The sequence below is a fragment of the Gymnogyps californianus genome, chromosome Z (assembly GCF_018139145.2).
Source record: "Gymnogyps californianus isolate 813 chromosome Z, ASM1813914v2, whole genome shotgun sequence".
Lineage (NCBI taxonomy): Eukaryota > Metazoa > Chordata > Aves > Accipitriformes > Cathartidae > Gymnogyps > Gymnogyps californianus.
The window spans coordinates 83,328,426-83,349,249 of record NC_059500.1 but is presented as its reverse complement, the minus strand read 5'-3'; the positions used below and the strand labels follow the sequence as shown (position 1 = coordinate 83,349,249).

Below are 20,824 nucleotides of genomic sequence, written 5' to 3'. Positions count from 1 at the left end.
CATGAACTAACCCTTCCCCTTCCTAGACTTTCTGTCTTTTGTGAGGTTAAACTAGTAAAGCTGGTAAGCCCCCTCCTGTAACCTAGGCTTTCCATGCTGGTGATTACCACATGAGTCCCGCTGAGCAGCTGAAGTTGAGCTCTGCTTTCAGCAGATTGTGAACATAAGATATCATGAGAGAAATCAAAGCTTCAGATGTTTCCCTTAGCACTCATTAACACCCCTCATACCAGTAAGACTTGTGTAGGCAGAGCTGGGGATGGAACTTGGCTCTGAGAGTTGCTTTTGAATTCCGGGCATAACAACTCTCCCTAGCCATGGTAGTAATCTCCAGTGAATTCTGTATCGATGCGGATAGGTACGTTCTTTAATATCATTATGGGAAATTCAACATACGGAATGGGTACAAAATAGGCAATAAAGATCAGTAGTGCAGGATGCCCTTAATTAACAGAGCTGCTCCATCAAGCTCAGATAATTGCGTTGCAATCACATGGGAAAATCTAAGGACACATATATTCCCTCTTATTTTCCCTTTGTTAATTAACTGGTGTGTACTGTGGTTTTCATTTAAAAAAAACCCAACAAATCAATATTTACCAGCACACTTCATTTGGTATCTGCTGGTAGAAACCAATTTGTAATGGCACCTAGAGCGTTTCCAAGGCCACCAGTCACCCTCAGGAAAATACAGCATGTACTACGTTGGTGTCCAAATGTACATATTGCTGTCTACAACAGATGAAGAAGAAAAATATCTCAAGCAAATCCACAGACATTCTTATCTATGGACAAGGGACTATATCAAGATATATAGGCAATCATAAAGAATGCGGAAAATCTAGTAGTTCTGCAGTGTACAGCCTCCTGCAGTTCAGTAGAGTTATCTGAAAGCAAATCTTCTCAGGAGTTTCAAAAGAGGGGCTCAATAGCTTATTCTAAAAGAAATGCAAATTTAAGGAAAGACCCCGCCCTTGTTTAAAGACAGCCTAAGGATCAGGATACGTGCTGCCATTAACGCCTACCCGATAACTAGAAGTAAAGCCCAGGCATACTATTTCCCTACTGTGGTGTCCTGGTTTTGGCTGAGATAGAGTTAATTTTCTTCCTAGTAGCTGGTACAATGTTTTTTGGGTTTAGGGTGAGAATAACACTGATAACATGCTGATGTTTTAGTTGTTGCTCAGTAGTGCTTATCTTAAGCCAAGGACTTTCCAGTTTCCCATGCTCTGCCAGTAAGCGGGTGTGCAAGAAGCTGGGAGGGAGCATGGCCAGGGCAGCTGACCCCAACTAGCCAAAGGGCTATTCCATACCATGGAACGTCATGCCCAGTATATAAACTGGGGGGAGTTGGCCGGGAGGGGCAGATCGCTGCTCAGGCATTGGTCAGCGGGTGGTGAGCAATTGCGTTGTGCATCACTTGTCTTTTCTTGGGTGTTATTTCTCTCTCTTTTGTTATATTCCTTCTCATTACAATTATTATTATGTTATTATTCTTAGTAGTATATTTTATTTTCCTTTAGTTATTAAATTGTTCTTATCCCAAACCAGAAGTTTTACTTTTTTCCCGATCCTCCTCCCCGTCCCACTGGGAGCGGGGAGGAGTGAGCGAGCGGCTGCGTGGGGCTTAGCTGCTGGCTGGGGTTAAACCACGACATGTGGTTAACTGAAGGCACACAAAAGAGGAAGAAACGATTATGTTTTGGAGATGATGCTCTTATCTGCAGAGATCACTATGTCTCCATCCCTTTTCAAATATTTTTATCCCACTGAAATAGGGTTACATATAATATGTATCTGCTGTCTGTTATCAAAACTGCATTTAGTCCCCTTCAGAATCTGAAGTATCTTTCAGGTCATAGCTTCCTGCTTGGAAAATACCACTCAAATGCTTGAGAAGAGCAGCCAAATTAAGCCTTCAAAGTGTATTTGTTTATTATAAGCATATTGTTAATATTAACAATGGCTGCTTGCTGGAAATGAAATACAGATGTATAAAAACACTGAGCATAGAAGAGATACCTTATCAAACTGTCAGCAGGGAATTTATATAAGTCAACATTTTGCAAGGGGTAGATAACTGTGTCTTTACAATAAATAACGTGCAAGCTAAAAAGACTGCTTACTTGGCTATTATTTTTTTGTCCTGTTTCTGTCTCTGTCTCTAATTTTGCACACACGGTTTCAGTCGCTGTAACTCTGACTGTAGGTCTTGGCTGGACTGATGCATTGGTCACCAGCACAGTGCACAGCAAACAGCTAAAATGTGTCCACATAATATTATGACCAGACCTGTGAGTCAAGACCTTGAGTCAAGAAGGATGCACATTAGATAGAAGCAGGCATTGAGTCCTTTTTACTAAGTGGATAAGATGGGAAGTCATGAACTTGAGACAAAACCACACAGAACTTCTTAAGTCAAAATTTTAAAGTAGCAAAATCATCATCTAATAATAAAAGAATAACTGTTCTCACCTGATCTTGGGTTTCTTTGAAAAGTGAAAAGTATTTTAAATCATTAGCATTAAAAGTCACAGATACTCATATTATATTATGGGGTAAAGTATTACACACACGTATTACCATCTCCTAACTTCTCGCAGTGACACCAGAGCTCAGACTGCTCTGCTTTGCTACCCATGAAAAAAAGTGAAATACAGTTAATTGTATATGTACACTGTTGGTTTATGCAGTTAAGATGAACTTGAACAAAGCTTTTGATGACAAAAAACCAAAGCAAGCCTTTCCAGCAGCTCTTGCCGTACCTGCTTCATAGGTGGTGGCGTGCGCGGTCATGCTCCAGGTGCTGGACCGCCGACCTTTGGTGACCATGACGGAGAACTCGTACATGGTGTTTGGCTTCAGACCTATCACGGTGTGACTCAGAGCGGTCGTATCTGCCGACTGCAAAGAGATGGAGCGGAGAACGTCTTTAAAGCCCCTCTTTTTGCTGGTAGCCAAGCAAAACACAGTTACAACGGATTCCTTTTTCAAGCAAAACAGCTCTGTTGCTACTTAGTACCTTAACGGGAGTATTTTTAGTACCATAGGCAGTTACATAAATTACTGCGATGCTTTCTCTTTCCCCAGACAAAGCAAATTGCCATACATTTTCTTCAGATGTAAATTGGAAGCTAACCCTATGTCCTTCATCTATGCCCATATGAGGACAAAGAATAGGACATTTCCAGAACTTAAACACTCATTTCCAGCCTCTTTGACAGGTTCCTTCCAAAAAACCCAAAAGTTTTTAATATCTACTGCTTTTCAGCGGAGGCTCAGAAAGCATTTTTACCCCTAGAATGGTCCTGACTAAGGCTTCCCAGTTCCCGGGGTTAACACATATTTATGATAGAGATGGAAATATGACCCAGGACCCCAGCATAAAGATGCATTTTTGTATTCATAAAACACACTTTTTCCTTGGTTAAATATAATATGTTTATATATTAGATTATATTTGAAACATATTATTGATCTGCCTTACTGTGATATGTTACGAACAACTAAACATATTGATGTTGATGTGAATATTAAATTGTTCATTTATTTTTAGCTGATTTAGCTTTTTACCTCAGCCTGCAGTAAGGAACAATTTGAACCAAACAGCACTAGTATCAAAGGAGACAAGCGCGAAGAAAATTATCGGACAAATTGGTGACAATTGAATAAAATCAATTCCCACGCTTTTCAAGCTACAGAGCCTGGTGTGCAATCCTCCAGCGTCAACAACTTACAGGCCAGTGAGTAAACGTGGTGTGCGCTTTTACACGTTTAAATGCCTATGGATTAAAGTTTACTGAGGAAGGACAACATACCTATGACTTTGCGTCAGAAGGCTACCTTGACGTTCACATTGGGGAAGCGGTTCACAACAAGCCATCTTGCTGGCATGCGGCAGTAATGCCATTCTGATGCTAATCATCAGATGATTCAAAAATAAATCGACCTTTACTAAAAATGGGACATCAAGTTTCCAGCACACCACAGAATAAAGCAGTAATATTGCAAGGGGAGCGGGAGAAATTTACTTTGCAGAGATGTTAATGAATGGGCTACATACGCCTACATGGTATGCTGTTTTATCACAAGTGCTCTGACAGATGTTTTGTGTGCTACTTAATAGGAAGACTTAATGCTATAGCAGATTTTATCATCTTCATACTCAATTAAAACTCCCAGTTCTTGGAAATCAGTAGTTTTGCAACTTATCTGTACTAGGGGTTTACTCCAGCAGAGAATCTCCCTCTATAAAAAGTCTTATTGAAACAAAGACATCACTTATAACCTATATGTTCATAAACTACTCAGCCACTTGCCAGAGATGGCAAAGTCTACCTGCTAGAGTTTATACAAATTATTCTTTGACAAAACGCTGGATTTCAATATAGGGAGTAATAATTTTCTCCCCCAGAAAAGGTGTTGGAAGAAATTAAATTATTTATGGCACAAAATACTCCTCAGCATGACTGAGGGTAACTAAATCTGATAACTATCACCATGGAAGTCCTCAGATATTACACACAATCAGGAAAAATTCACATGGAAAAAACAATAAGGTTTGAACCTATTCCTGGACAAAACAGTCTTTAGTGGAACATAAAGACATTGGGTTCTTTTTTGTAAAAAGAAAGTTATTTGTCTCCAGCTGAGTGTTTTTCTTTGACTGTTTCGCTCAATACTACGTATTAGCATTTCAATAGTCGAAACATCCTTGAAGTTAATATCCCAGTGAGATGAAGGGGGTGTAACTGTAGCAAGTACCTTTAGTAATGCCATGCCGTGCCTGTTTGGGACAGTTTGTACAAAGTAAAGTTGCCAGGGCAAAGTTAAATTTATAAACTTCCAACTTCAATGGGAAAGGCTAAACCCTTCATTATATTAAGTTTGATATACAGTTTTGAAGCAATGGGAGACTTTAGTGGGAAAATCTCAAAAGACTTGGAAATGCAATGCCAATGCACAGGCACATGCTTTGGGGACCTATTTGTGAGCCTGATCTAAGCCCCTCGGAAGAAAACGGAAGTTTTCCCCACTGTTTTCAAAGAATAACATAATAGGTTTTATCTTGTTTCCTTGAAAAAAATGTGGTTATTTCAAGAAAGCAGACCCTCTTGAAAGATTTTTAATTGTTTCTGCTTCTGGGTGATTGAACTGGAATAAATGAATCAGACCGACTCTTTACATGTTACCCACAGACTGGCCAAACTAGAGATGGTGGCAAAAAAAGGTAATTTCGCTCTCGCTCCTCTCCTCTTCAGCCTCCTGCTCCTCGACGGCTCACGGAGCCCTGCGTGGTGGCTCTCAGAGAGACGTCCACCTGCTCGTGTTAGCAGAAGGCCAACGAGCTCAACACCTCCAAGCAGGACGTGCTTCTCTGCACAGTGGATTAACAGGGCTATTTTTGAATCATTTTGGTTTGCCACCCACCATCTTCCACTGCGTGCAGCTCAGTGTGTGCATTGGGAAACTAGAGAAAATGTTATGATTGACTGCGAGTGGCAAAACATAATGCTGTCTTTTCTGGAGCTTTGATTTCATCACCAGAGCTGCAAAGTGGGACTCGCTGTGCTTCCCTGTGCTATAGTCCTCATTTTGTTGGGCATGGAAATCCATCCCTACATTGGAGTCAGATCAAGCTAGGGCATTCAAAACATTACAATGCATCGTTTTGGCACCCTTAATTACCTAAGAGCTTGTTACAACTGCATGAACATACTAAATTTGGGTCTAATATTGCAGATCATCATGTCAGCATTTGAGGTTGCCAGAAGTATGGCAGCAGATGTAAAAGCAAGGTATGGACTTTTATACCTTGTAAAGATGTGCTATTATTTCAAAGCTTTACAGTGGGTCAGCACATGCAGCAAAAAGCCAGGTGACCTGAGTCTCCACTCAGCTGGCATGAACGCAAATCGGGAGTAACGCAACTGAAATGGATAGCTCGCGGTGGCACACGGACTCAGTCGAGTGCCAGTGAGCCAAATTCGGATGAAGATGTGTAAGAGGTAGAGCTGAAAAATCACACTCAGAAAAGGGACTGAAGGCAAGGGCTTCTCCACCATCATTCCCACGTCTTCCAAAAATTACCTGGGAAAGATCTCGAGATTAGAGTCTGTAGGACAGGCGTACCCCAAACCTGAAAGAGGTGGAGAGCCATCCTCTGAGGTTTAGAAAGGCCAACCTATATTCAGACCCATCACTCAGGCTCTAATCAGAGGAGCCTCAGTGCTGGCTAGAGCATGGCCCGTTCCACAGTCCTTGTAAAAATGACTTGTGCAAGGCTGCTTTTGTTAGGGCAGAGAACAGTAAAAAATGAGGCATCCCCTTGCAGTATAAAAACACATCCATAGGATCAATACGATCCTTTAGGCAAGCAAAAACACTATCATGGCAGGGCACGGGAGGAAGGACGTGCTCATCGTGGGGAAGGTGTATGTTACATGAGATGCAATAGATAAGCTGACAATAGTGGGGGAAGATAGCTTATTGTTCAAAACCAAGCAAACAAAAAAGCCTAAAGGCTGTGCTTGTTCCTTCACATTCCCTGTCCCACTGTACCTCTTTGCTGTACCACACGGGTTTTGGTTCTGCTTTCATTAGGACTTGAAAAGAAATTCTCACACAGAAAGTAGCATGCTGCTGTCATATCCATTCAAACTGAGTTTTCTCATAAACTGACCTTCATTTTTTCCTATTTGGGAACACGTAATATGGGTGGGTGGAATTCCCATACCATGTGGGTGGGTTTGCAATTGGTATTTCTTCCTATTCAAGCTACACTATTGTGCTACCAGATCGGCGACTAATTTATATCTGATTGATAAAGATCAAAGATCAAAACTTTCAACAATTGGCATGTGGAATTAAACTACGGCATTTTCATCCAACTAAACACATAGGTTTCTAGGAAGCAGTAGTTACTCAGGCAAGTTTCCTTTTGATTGAAATGGGAATTTTGGTCGAGGGAAGTTCACAAAAGCCAATTCAGAGTCTTTGCAAATAAAATATGAACAGAAGAAATAGCTCATGAATTCATTACGTGTTAAAATTTCACCTTGTACTTAGCACTCGTCGAATAGCTCGTTCTCCATCGGACCGTGTAGAAGCGAACCTCCGTAGTCTTTTGGTTCTTTGGGACAGAGTTGTCTGCCCAGATGACCCTCACTGCATCATGCGTAAGTGCAACAGCCTGGACACCTACTGGTGGGAGCATGGGGGTGGAGATATCTGGGACTGAGGTAGGGAAATCATCAAGCAAAGGATAAAAATCAACTTCTAATGGATCAATGGGGTCTGGGTCCATACATCACCAAATGAGCATTCCAAAATAAATGAATAGGTAAGTTAAACAGAAAAAGAAAACAAAACAAACCAAAACACAAACAGCCACCAAGGGGCACACATCACAATGGGTTAAATGCATGGCATTAATGAGGAGGAGGAACATGAGGAGAACAGAAAGAAAGGCATTAATGCAAAATGAGAACGCATCAGCAACATTTCAGTTACATCACTACAACAAAACTAACCAGCGCTAAGTGCTATTTTTCATGACTTGTTTAAATACTTCCAGGTATGCTGTGTTTTCTTCACACGAGATGAAGTCAATGCACAGTGTCTCTCCTTAAAATGATTTACATTTTCTTAAAAAATTGAATCACTTAAATGATACATTATTGGAAACACCTACAAAGTGGAGAGCATGTCATCTTCGAACCTGATTTATAAACATGACATATTCTCACATGTGTAGGAGTTACCTATGCTTTTCTCTCTTGGCAGCCTCTTTCAGGCTCTTTTGTTGTTTTAGGCTCTTGAAAGGAACACATTCTGCATCTGCTTAAACGTTTGCTAGGCAAAACAGAACATAACAATTTCACTGCTGAAGTGAAGATCTTGCAGTTGTTGGTTCAATACTGTCAGCGTGTTAAATGCGCACATCCAGGCATGGAGACGTGGATTATCTTCAAGTGGGCTTCTTCCTCAAGGAACAAGCACCGTTCCTTTCCCATGTGTCTGCGATCGGGTGGTCTTTGGGGAGCAAGACGCTGAGCACCGTGTGCATGCCACGGCGGTGTGCTACGCAATGTCAGAGGAAAATTCTGGCTGGCTTAATTATCGAGACAGTGGCACGTTTCATTTCGCTTCCAAAAGTTCAGATCTGAGTGGCATGCCGACACATCCAGTTAACTGAGGCTGTCGAGATTACTGTGGCCTTGCTTCCCCTTCCACTCTGTTGCAGAGGAGGTTTCTCTGAGCCATGGTGGCATGAGAAAGGAACCAGACGTTGGGTCAGCAGCAGATTACTGCTGTTACAGTCACGGGAAAAAAACCACCAACTACCCGTGTACAGAATTCCTCTCCTGATCAGTGTTCGGTTCGGCCCCGATGACATTCACGCTCTTGGCTTCTCTGGGGCTCTGCCTCTGCCCTTTGGGGCTGCACGGTGATGGCACCCACATGGGAACCAGAGACCGTTTCTACTTGGTTTAAATACCTCTGTCCTTGTTGAAGCACCCAGACAACTTCTGGCCTATCTTTTAAAACTATACTTACTGACTCATTATTTACCAGTTGTGATTTTTCTAAATACAATTTCAAAATGCAGTGGGTAAAGTGCAGCAAAAGCACGCTAAAAGGTTGCTTGGGTTTTTTTTTTTTTCCCCTAAAATAATATGCTAATTAATTAATCAAAGTATAAATTACTCTAATATTTCCTCACTGACAGTTGCTGCAGTTTGTCTGCTCCATGTGCAATTCCAGCTCCTGATGCTCTTTGATCACTCCTGTTTTACGGTTTTGTAATTCTTATTCAGAACTTCGGGAGGTCACAGCCTTCAGAAGGAAAAACAGAAGAGACAAGGATGTTTAAAATGTATGATAAGCCATTAGGTTCGACATGCTTCTTGTGTCGCTTCTTTCATCAAAAGCTGCTTTATAAGAAGCTTGAATATGAGTGTTGAAGGAAACGAAGCAACCCAGTTGGTGCTGTAGTCATCCAAAACTCAAACACACGATCCACGTGGGGAGGAACGGGCAGCTGAATCTCTTTTTTTGCCCCAACCTGGTGAATCAAGCTTCTGCAAGTTGAAAGTTAACAGTTTCTTTTCCTGAACTGAAGTTTTCCAAAAGAATTGGCTGTAAACTTTGGAAGGTGAGCAACACCTGTTTCTGTTGGGGTTTTTTACAAACTTATGATGGAAGTTGATGTGACTGCAGCTGAGTTGGTATTTCAGCAAATATTGCACTTCCTTCTCTTTTTCTTTCCCATGCTGAAAACTGAAGTCCTGCTATGGAGGAGATTATAAAGGGAGGCTGGGTTTAGCAAAATAAATGGTCAGACTCGATCAATCAAGATAATTCAGTTTCTGAAACACGTCACCACTGACCTGAGGAAGAGGGAAATGTCTATAATCCACTGGTGGCTGAAAATAGGTCCCTAAATACTGCCCCCAGTTTCCACCAAAGTTTCATTTGCTATTATTTATGCGCGGACATCTGTCATTTGGAAATTGCAATCTCTTGACAGAAAATAGTTTCTTGCTCTCTTTGGAGTTGTTTTGCGAATATTGCATGTTACATAACTTAAGTTTGCACACCATATCCACACAAGCAGACACCAAAGTATGTCTATATATATGCCAAACAAGACACACAAAGACACAGTTTTCGATTTCCTTTGGTGCCCAGGGTGCGTCAGCTCATCCGTTGCTCGGGGAACACAGTTCCTGTGCTTTCCTGCTTTGCTAAAAGCCTTTTTTGAGATGTTCCTCCATGAACGAACCAGGCCACCGGCTCCTTTCAGAGGCTGCATCCCATGGGTGGGAGATGGTGGGAAGCTCCGGTAGGGACACCTCTCAGCAAGAAGAGAGAAGCACCGAGGTGGACTGCTCGCAGACGATCATTGAGTCAGTTCACCACAACGGAGCCCAAGCCTGAATTACCTTTTTCATACCTGGATATTGTTTTATTTATGAGAGGTTATATATAGACATAAAATTGAATCCCCCAGGCCAGCCGGGTGATTTTTAAATAGAATCGACAGGGAACAAAAAACTTTAAAATAAAAGTATAGTACGTATGGATCCTGAGGCAAACTCACTGGAAAAAGATTTTACAAGACACACACTCAGCAAGAATGATCTCTGTAGTCTCCAGACAAGAAAAAAGATTAGTAATTTTGAGCCAGAAGTTCCCTGACACTTATTATATCGAATGTAGCTTGTTACGGTTACCCTTGATTGTGTAATTAATCTCTTTTTTTTTTTTTTCTCCTTCTGACTTTCCAAGATTTCTTATGGGAATACTTCACAAAACCATATGGATAAAAGCTGTTTTTCCTTGTAGAGCCAACAGAAGTGCCATTTGGTTGATTTATTCCTCGTGATCCACCCAAGCCAGCGTCAGTGATCGGGTTTGCTCTCAGTGACACAGCTCCCCTTCCAGGCAGCTCTGAACACCATGGGTGAAACGCGAGAAAAAACTTCGCCAAATGATGGTGTCACTCCAGAGGAAAAACAGTTGTTTTTTTTTTTCCCCTCAGTTCTGTTCTTTTAGCCCCTCGTCAGTCCCATCCACACACCAGTGATTGCAGAAAAACCACGAGGCAGCCTGGAAGATGGTGCTATATAAGAATAATTCTGATTTTATAACTTTGCTAGCATCCCAACAATGCATCTGTGAAAAACAGCTGCCTAAAAGCACCCTGCTCCATTACTGCTGGGTAATCCCTTCTGTGAGCCTTCTCCTGCCAGGAAAATCTCATCAGTACGTTCCTTCACCTTTTGCAACCCTTCTACACGCTTTTGTAGATGTGCATGATGACAGTGTGTTTTTAACTAATTCATTTTAATTTAAACGGCTTTAAAAATGAAGGAAACAAAATTAATTTCATCTGGGCTTAATTCAGCAAAGCGATTCACCACTACTCTGCCCTGATCTTTAAATATTTAAATTGGTTGGGAGTCATGCTTCTCCCAGGCCAACCCGCACCAAAGAGCAAGCACTTGTGAGCATCCCATTAAATTTATACAGCCAATTTCTGGAAAGGGTAAATAATTCATTCTATCTGTGTAGTTACAACAAAGTGCAAAATCAAGCTGATTTATTCTAGCAGGGACCTGAAGGTTGCGGAGCTCTTTTCTTCCATTGCCTTGACCAAAATGTTTTGCCTAGTGTTGCCCCTTTGTCAGGCTAACATTCGCTGACGGGGAGCAGATTATGAACCGGCATTTGCAACTCACCTGTCATCGACCTGGTGGTCGCGCTTTCGTACAGAGGCACCCCTTCGCCTGCGTTGTTAAAGGCCTTTAAGGAAATCACATAATGGGAACTTGGCTCTGCAGGAGAAAACAAATAAGGCAAAACAAAGCACACACTGTTAACGTCAGATCTGGGATGCAGAATGGACAAGCGCTTTCCTGAAAAAACAAGAAAAAAGAAAACAAAGTTAAGCAAACGCCTGTGCAAAGTAAGCGATGAGCACAACTGCTGCCCATCATTTTTGTTTCCCTTCCAAAGGCTTTATTTATCTCAATCTCCTGGGGCTATCTTCACCAGCTGAAGTCCTCCTTTAAATCACCTGCAGCTTTGCCTGCATAAGAAAGCTGGCACCAACTTTGTGCATCGGCCGTAACCCCTGACCCATCGCTCTGAGCAGAGGACACCTCAAACGTGGTGCTACGTGCAGTGCTACCCGGAGGCGAGGGATGCTGTGAGGTGCCAGCGCCTTCCTGCCGGCTCCCGGCACGCTGCCGGATGGAGCTGGGGGAGCCGGGGCCGCGGTGCTGAGCTCCGGCGGGCAGGGAGGCATCCAGCCCCGCACAGCCCCTCACGGGGACGCGCTGCTGTCCCAGGGATGATGTGGGAAGAGACGGTTGAGGGTCACCAGCGATGGGCTGCCTTGGGATCCTGAATTCATACCAGAGAACTGCGGGCGTCCAGCTCTCCAGCGCTGCTTGGGTGGAACTCGTGCTCCTGAACCCAGCCCAGAACAGTTCATGCACTCCTGTAACCACTTTCTGGACGCTGAGCAAAAAGCCTCCCTCCCTAATTTCTTGATGTCAGCATTACATCGGTAATAGCCATTTTACCATTTTTTACCTCGCTGAGAACTCCTCACGCTATGTTGTAAATACGAAGGATGTGGCAGACAACAAATAACAGGAGAATTAACTTCTGGGCGCGCGGATGTGCTGCGCTGGTTTGCGTGTCCTAGTTTACCACAGGGCTACTCTAAATATACCCCTAAATGAAAAAAAAGGGAAATGAGCACGTCAGTTCCACGTTGGTTTTTGCTACTGTTTTCTGAGAAAAACAAGGCAATCCATTTTCCTGATTTTTTCCATGTGAATTGCTTTGCCCCCTTGCCGTATTTTTTTTCTTAGCTGTTAATTCCATTTGTACAGAAGAAAATTGCAGGTGAATACATTGGGTGCTCATACACCTGCCAGAGATGGGAACTGCCACCTCAAAGTTCTTTACCAAAAAATAACAAATGTTTGTACGTGAGGAGGCATTTATTAACGTGACATTGCAAAAGACCTGCTGCAGAATTACATATTTCATCTACATTAACACCAAATCAGCTCAGCATGATTAATACTATTACAGTGAATCTGAAATGAGTAAATAATCTTTAAGTACCTATTGCATATCGTTACTAATATCCTTTCCACCCTCGTACTTTGTACTTAATTTTACATCCAGAAGAAACAGTGACATATTTGTTTAATATTCAGGTGACTTCTGTGCTTCTATCATACAAGAGCTAAACTTTAAAAATTGCCAAAAGAATGACTGGTACATTAATAACTCCCTGCGCTAAGTATTGTACGGTTATTAATTCAGTTGGTACTCACTGTAATATCATTAGTCATAAGGAAATTATTTTGTATTCACAGAGATGCAGTATATATTTTCATATGATTTCCACTATATATTAGCATACTACTTTTAATTTCTAATTTAACTAAGTGTTGTAACTCTCCAGATTCCACATGAAGATTTATTTATCGAGACACGAAGTCATTATTTAGCTGAGAGTTTAATAACGTCACATTCAGCAGTTTCTGCAGAAGAAAAAGAAATTCATATGCACAGTCTAGACTGACTCCATCTCTTCTTTCTACCCATGTCCCAGCTGCTGTGCCTATTTAGGAATTTTGAAAGACGTCTGGCAGAGTGATGCAAGGGCTTAATACAGACCATTCACTAGGGTAGACTTTGGGAAACGCAGGGAAGAATACCAAAAGATGAAGTTTCAGGACTTTGAGACGTACCAGGTATTTGCTATTACCAGCAGTGAACTCGGTGACTATATTGAAGAGGACATATAGAGACAGACAGTGGATTAATCTTACTGTGGATTAATCTTACTGCTTTCTATAAGTTAGGCACATGGTTTAGTTCATAAGGGCTGTCCCTATAGTGACTGAAGAGACAAGCACCTCTGTAAAACAATTCATTCCATGCTAAGATAGGTTTTTAAGAAATACAAGATGAATCAGCCTCTAAGGGTTGGTACATATCTCCACTGATTATGGCCAGAGCACAGATGTCTGGCCTTCACTTGGCTTAAATTTTAAATAACAACACATTAGTCAGAAAAGAATGTCACCCTGAACACTGATTTTTCAAATGTGAAAGATTACTCGAGAAACCTGATTCTAGAAATTACTGTCAAAACCCCCCAAGCCCCACAGAACTGTCACGTCTAATCAAAATACATTGTGACTTCCCAATAATGAATAAGCAAAATGAGTGATTTACTATTAATTTGATCATGAAAAATATACTCACCGAAACTGATAAATTAGGTGGAAAAATGTGATCAGTTCATGGGAAATTTAAAAATGGAGACTATATAGCACATACTTCATTACAACTGCCCATATAGCACAATATATAGTCCATCAAATTTTATAAATGGAACAGACTGACATATGATTTATGTTTATAACTAGGTTGGGTAAGGTTACATTTGCAAAAATGAGCTCAGATTGGGATCAGGATGCGATCTGTAGCTTTCTGTTAAAAACATGAAAAATTCAGGTGGTTAATTTGAGCTGCTGCTAACTGGAGCAATAAATAATTGCTTGAGTCTCCTCTTAGATAAGAGGGAAAAAGGCAATTTGCCACGGTACAGTGTTTGAGCGCAGTATTACAGTTCAGTTTAGTCCAATACAATGAAAAAGTGAAAAAGCATTAAAATTATGATGTGGCAGACAGTTGCTTTTTGAACTGCATTGTGTATTAGTAACACTTACGGGGTCATTCTGGTGCTCTTTTTGGTAAAATGCCACTGACTGGAGTGGGAGTTCAAATGAGGAAAGCTTTTTAGTGTAAACCTACTAATAAGCACAGCAGCTAATGGAACGGAAGGGTCGTTAGCGCTCCTGGCAGAAACAACGCAAAGAAACAAAGAAATGGGATTAAGAGATGACGATCGCAGTGCAGTTGCAAGAATTCAGAGGTAAATTCTGGACTTTTCTCCACTGACTCCCATTCATCACAGCAAGGAACACAACTCTATAACAATGTTACCATTTGTATTTACTATTCTGGAGCAGGAGCAACAGAGAATTATATGCTTTTTTTCCTGGCAGAAGAAATCCTTCTTGCCTTTGAAGAAGCTGAGCAAAGAATTCAGCTTTAATTAGAGCATCAGCCAAGAATCCCCGTGTCAGTGTTGGTGTGGAACATGCTCTGGAAATAAAGTTGTGTTCTGCAGTTCAACTTAAAAAAAAAAATGAAAAAAAACAAAAAAACAGGACAAGAAGTTCAAACTAAGCACGAACAAAATCGATTTCTTCTACTGACAGATTTTGTTACTGGAAAGAAAATAATCAACGAATACCAACTCATTCAAGATACCACAGTTATTTTCTTCTTTAAAAGAGTAAAATTGTGACATCTCTATAGCCATTACATGGGGTCTTTTGACAAACGTTGAGTTTTCATGTATAATTTCATTTTCTCTTTAAACTATAAATATAAAATAAATGCTTGACAACTAGATGTGAACTCCAATCCAAGGAAAGCTCCTCGCCTTAAATTACAGTGTTGGAAAGAGGGTAGTGCACTCAGTTGATTTTCCAGATCAGCTCCTTTCTCTCTCAAATAAAAATTCATTCTCAAGTCCTCTTCTCATTTCCCATTGTAACAATTACCTGACCTGAGGGACCTGCAGAGTGCTCTACAGATTGGCACCCTGGGAGAGCCGAAGCTAAGATGGGGTCTCCTGATCATCATGAAAACGTTGCTCAATCCCATTATACCACTCAGAGCTACTGTCTTGCACTTAAAAACACCTGAATTTCTTCAAATGCAACGTAGCCAATAATATAGCAATAACGATAAGTTGTATGTTCAATAATCTTCTCCCAACACCTTTGTCAGTGCCTTTCCTGATCCTAACCAAAAGTGAAGTAGCAGTTCGTTGAGATCTGATCCCTTTTACTCTGCTTGAGCATCAGCGTGAATCTATGAGTACAGTATAATAACGTGCTCGTGCTGACCCAGCTTGCTGAGGAGGAAAGCTGCCATCTTTTGCGCTTTTTTTTTTCCCCCCATTACCAAGCTGTTTTTCACTGTAGGCTACAGAAGCCTACCCTTGGGATGGCAGAGACAGTAGTAAGGGATCCATCATGAGGAGCTACAGCCTCCCCGCAGACAAAGTGGAAACAAAGATATCTTGTCAAAACAGATGGGGTCTGACAATATCCTGCAGTAAAAGGACAGGGTGGAAATTGCAGCAAGAGAAATGCCTATTAGTTATTAGGAAAGAAATAAATACGAGGGTTGTCAAGCACTGAGGCAGGGGCCCAGAGAGGCTGTGGAACACCCATCCTTGAAGGTGCTCAGAAGTCAGCTGCAGACGACGCTGGTGTGACCCAGAGCTACCTTCAAAGCTGGCCCTCCTTGAACAAAGACTTGGACCATAGGACTTGAGGGATCCCTTCCAACCTAAGACATTCTGTGCTAATTAATACCTGCTTACACAAACATGCTGAGAGCAGGAACCTGGCTTTGATGCCGAGCTGAGGAGGAAGTCCTAAGCCAGCTGCTGACATAGGACCCTTCTGTCTTCTCCGTTCCTCTCACTCTTGGCTTCACCAAAAGCATACTGACTCCTCTTTATTAGCAATGAAAGGAGTGGAAACACAAATGCTCGATTTTGTTGTAAGCCGAGTAACTCCTGCAGGAAACGCCCTGTTAAAAGAGAAAAGGTCTTCAAGAGAACTAGATCTGTGCCCTGCGTGTCCTGCCATTGCCACTGATGCTGAAAGACCCTCTAAAGGGCAGAAAAGCCATCATTCACAATTATCTCAAAAAGCAACCAGAGAACAGTGGCATTTACTCCTGTCTGGGTTTGCGAAAACATTACACCTAGTAATCAGTAGTACCAGCATCAGTTCCTAGACCTAGTAACATTCGTTCACTGCCAGGAAAAGGTAATCTACCTATAGGACAAATGTCAAATTGAAGTATAAACTCTTGCAGACAAGGGTTATTGAATTCTGAGAAATCAAGAGAGAAGAGCACTTCCAACATCACAGTCAGATGTAGTGTACTTCTGCAAGCTGAAATGGAGGGTTGCAGCCAGGGCTGTGGTTGTTCAGACTGCCAGGGCTGGGGAACGTTCCCAGGAAAATGGAAACCACCCTACATGCATTAAGGAGCCCATGCATTAAGAAGCCCAAAGCACACTTTACAATAAAGTTTTCAGCTAGCAGTGCCACAACAAACAAGCCCAAAGCAGGTGGAGTTCCTGCTGGAGATCCTGCTGCGTGAGACAGCTCGGAGGGAATTGGAGGGGTTTCTCTGCAAATTCAGGAGGAATCTCTTCACAAGGGAGGGTGCCTGGGTCAGACCTTGGAGAAAACATTCTGCATTTAGCAGACTACTAAAGAAATCTGTGCTTTGAGCGCTGCGGTGTTAGGGCTAGATATCCAGGCATAATAAACCGTGCCACATACGACATTAGAGCATCAGTGGTGTCTTGCCTGGGGGTCAGAAGCCCAGGGGGTGATTTGGCCTCCTCTGTGCAGAAATGACCCTCAAGCAAGGGACTGTACACCATCGACCAAGAAGAAAGGCACCTTGACTCTGATTTTACAAAGATCCACTGGGCACCTAACAGCCGGCAGATTCAATGCCATTCAAAGAAACAGTAAGTGATGTATTCCACCTCTTGGACAACATACACTTGCCATGGAGAGCAAAGCTCAGAAGCAGCTTTTAGCACAATCTAGGGAAATTATATCCACATTTAAAAAAAAAAAAATCTTTTAATCATATTAGCAAATTTAACTATAAATACCTATCAGAAAGGCTAAAATGGGTGATAAAGAGCTCATGTATTGCTTCCAATAAAACAAAAGACCTACCAGTAAGTTATCCTTTCTCTAACACAACACAATTAGCATATATTTACATCTTCTGGTAAACTGAACAACCCATAATAACAGGGAAGAACTTTGTTCAATCAAGTTAAACTTACCAAATGCTGTAAAATTCAAGAATGCATTTTCCCAGGTTACAGAGGACGGGCCTAATATCTTCTTTGTGAATGGAAAGCACAAAATGTAAATTTTGGAAATGTGGCACATTTTTTCCATGCCAAAAGGTTTCATCCAATGTTTAAACAAAGTCAGCTAACTCCCTTTTTTTTTTTAATCATCAGGAGTACTGGTATCTCCTGAAAATCAATTCCTTCCGTTTAGGATCCAAAAGAGCAATGCAGATTGCTGACTGAGGTATCAAAATCTGAAACTTTTGGCCTGGGAAAATTCCCACCCGAGTGTTAAAGCCCTCTTTAGACAAAAACATTTGTTTTGAGAGTGAATATAGAGAACAGTGGAAACCTGGATTCACATCTGCAGTGTCACAAACGTCTCGAGAAATGAGGGACAAGTCACCATTTTTTGTGTGTCTTCAGTCCCTATGGTATTAACTTTTTTTTTTCCTATTTCCCTTAGTCTTTTGCCTATAAGCTCTTTGAATTAGAGTCTTGCAATGTGTTCCTATGTTAACTAGACAACGAAACCCCGATTTCATCTCAAACCTCTGGGCACTACTGTAGCACAAATAATAAATATATTTTAATATGCAGACGTGCTTAAAATATTTCCTATATCTAACTGAAAATTGCCCCTGAGGAGCGCGGTTCTGCCCATCGGCTTCACAGAGATGCGAGGGACGAGCGACAGAGGGGGGTCCTACACATCTACATTTCAAACAAATACAACCTAACCTGTAATTTTTAATCCAATGTCACCATTGAATCTGTTACAACTGTTGAGGGCATGTCCTGGCTCTTTGGATGATAAACTAGGACTCCAGTCATCTTCCAAAAATTCGGCTAGGTAGCAATACCTGGGGCTTTGCCTTACTCTGCTGCAGGGTGAGCTCCAGCAGCATCCTTCAGCAACGGGACCTCCTTGTCTTCTCACAGCCTGCGTCCTTGGCAAGACATCTCTCAGCGAATCATCCCGAGAAGTCAACACAGACCTACCTGGAGCCACGGTGCCTTTGGGCGAGCGTGCCGCGCAGCGCAGGGAGGACGTGACCCTGCAGTGAACCAGTGAAGGCGAGGGCATCAAAACATCTTGCTGCAGCTGGATGACAAGGACGTGCCTCACTGTTCTGGGGGTGCCTGCATATTTATAGGTACTCGGGCTGATTCTGGAAACATTTAACTTCTAAAACGCTAGGGAAAGTGTTTAACGGAGCAAAGAGAATTTATAATGAGAATCTGTTAAGTGCTTTTATTTTAATGTAGTTCAGGAGATGAACAGCAAATCCATATTTACAGTTGTTTTTAAGATGTCATCTCATCATATATCATGCCTGCTTGCTGATTTCTCTTGTGAGCTATGTCCTGTGTGCATTATAACAAAGCGTGCAGGGCTTTTTTTTTAAGCAAAGACTGTAATTTGAACATGCTTAGAAATAGGTCTTGTCTCCTGCGGAGATGTGAACCTTTACAACTCCCGTGGTGCATTGCAAGCTCAGTGCACTCTGTGTCGGTAGGGATGTGAAACAACAAAAAAATCCCGATGCGTATCACATACATTTGTTATAGATGTTACAAATGCAGCCAAACTCAGGAGAAGTAAAGTAGCGTAGCAGAAAATGAAGTGTAAGACATACGGACAAATGAATAAAAAATGAATAGCCGTGACTCGAGATGCTTCCCGACGTCAGAGGAAACGCCACTAATGTACCAGGAGGGTTAACTTGTGTGCGGGCAAGGTTTCTTCAGGCACTCGTACACAAAAAATAACAATGAAAGTTGCGCCATGAGGGGAGGTTGTGTTTTCCTTTGCAAAAAATAAGTCTTTCATCCAAGCAAATGTGCATCTGTAAGCCTGGGTCACTTCGCTGTTTTGATCTCCTTGGCATCCGCGACTGAGAGATCAGTCACACTCCAGAAGGCAAAGCACAGTGTTGTAGCTGTCCTTTTCCCTGAAAATTAAGCCTTGCAACAAAGCTTCCTTTTGTTTTTGGTTGATGAATGAATATAAAGAAAAAAATATTCTTGGCTATCTGTATTATTTGTATTATAATTTGGGATTAAGAGTTATTCTTAGGCATTCTGTTCTTTACCAGTGAAGAAGGGAAATATTCAGCTCTTCTGTACCATCTGTTGTCAATAGATCCCAACCATTTCGTCAGGGAAGCCTGTTTACCTATTTTTTACAGCTGGAGAACTGAGGCATAAACAAATGAAAAAGCCTTACAGAAAGTCAGCCAGAGCGAAGTGTATGAGCAGATTCCTACACGTAGGTATATGGGCATGCTAAAATTCACTTTGACACGAAGACACTCTTAAAATCCACACAATCTCTGATTTGGGGGAGTTATGCAAGATCTGTTCGTAATGTAAATAGTGCATGGATCACAAACTGACCCTTTGCTTGGGAGCAATTTCTCCATACTCTGTAAGAAAGCAAAGTCAGGGAGAAATGGAAGAAAATTGTTGCATGAAGTATTTGCAGAAATGGCAGCATTCTTTAAATGAGAGTCAGTTTTCAAAGGCAAGAAAGAAAATGAACAGTCCCAGGAGCCTCGAAATGCCTTTACTTGTTAGTGTTGTGCTTTAATGTGATCTGTGAGGGAAACAGTGAGACGCATAAAATTTAACATATTTTTGTTTGATTTTCGCTGCTCCATTTTGTATCAAAAATGCAGAGGGAAGAAAACAACCCAAAACTACATTTAAAAGCTTTTTTGTTCCCTTTCATGTCTTTGTTATAATCCACAACTGTCATCTGCAAAGATTAATGAAAATGAAGAACCTTCTTTCTCTCCCCGATCCGCAGTTAAGATTGAAAGTGAATTTGATGGAACCCTTTGTATTCCTACTGGTGTGTTTGTTAAAATATAAATTCAGATCTAAAAGCTTTATCTTCATTTCTTGTCACTTGTAATTGTCGATCTTATTTAAAGTTTTATTCCTTGAATAACGCAGGGATCTATAAAGTTTAACATCTGTGCCATCCAAAACGCTAGCGCACCGCCCAAACAGTAACACTTGCATCAAGGTGCGCAAAGACAAGACCACCCCGGCTGCCCACCTCTCATCGTGCCGTGTAGAGCCCCTTGCGCCTGTCCGTATAGAGCAGGGGAAACCCTGCAGCCCCCTCCAGCATTATAAAATTACTTACCGGTATGAGTTGTTAATATGTTCATATTATTCATATGGTAGCTCTAATCTCCAAACTACTAATTAAGCAGAAATTGCTCACATCCATTAGATTTTCTCTTCGGAGCTTAACATTTTCGGATGTGTGTAGCTTCAGGCTTTATGGGAGGA

General features: G+C 41.6%; 1 protein-coding gene across 1 annotated transcript in view; it reads right to left on the bottom strand.

The window, feature by feature from the left end:
• The window catches only part of DCC (DCC netrin 1 receptor), a 580,257-nt gene that overhangs the window by 60,047 nt on the left and 499,386 nt on the right, over positions 1 to 20,824 (bottom strand). Inside the window, exons 16-18 of the mRNA XM_050913130.1 lie at positions 11,247 to 11,342; positions 7,058 to 7,296; positions 2,766 to 2,904 (exon numbers count right to left, since the gene is read on the bottom strand). Coding sequence (XP_050769087.1) covers positions 2,766 to 2,904; positions 7,058 to 7,296; positions 11,247 to 11,342 — 474 coding nt within the window. The remainder of the gene's footprint in view (positions 1 to 2,765; positions 2,905 to 7,057; positions 7,297 to 11,246; positions 11,343 to 20,824) is intronic.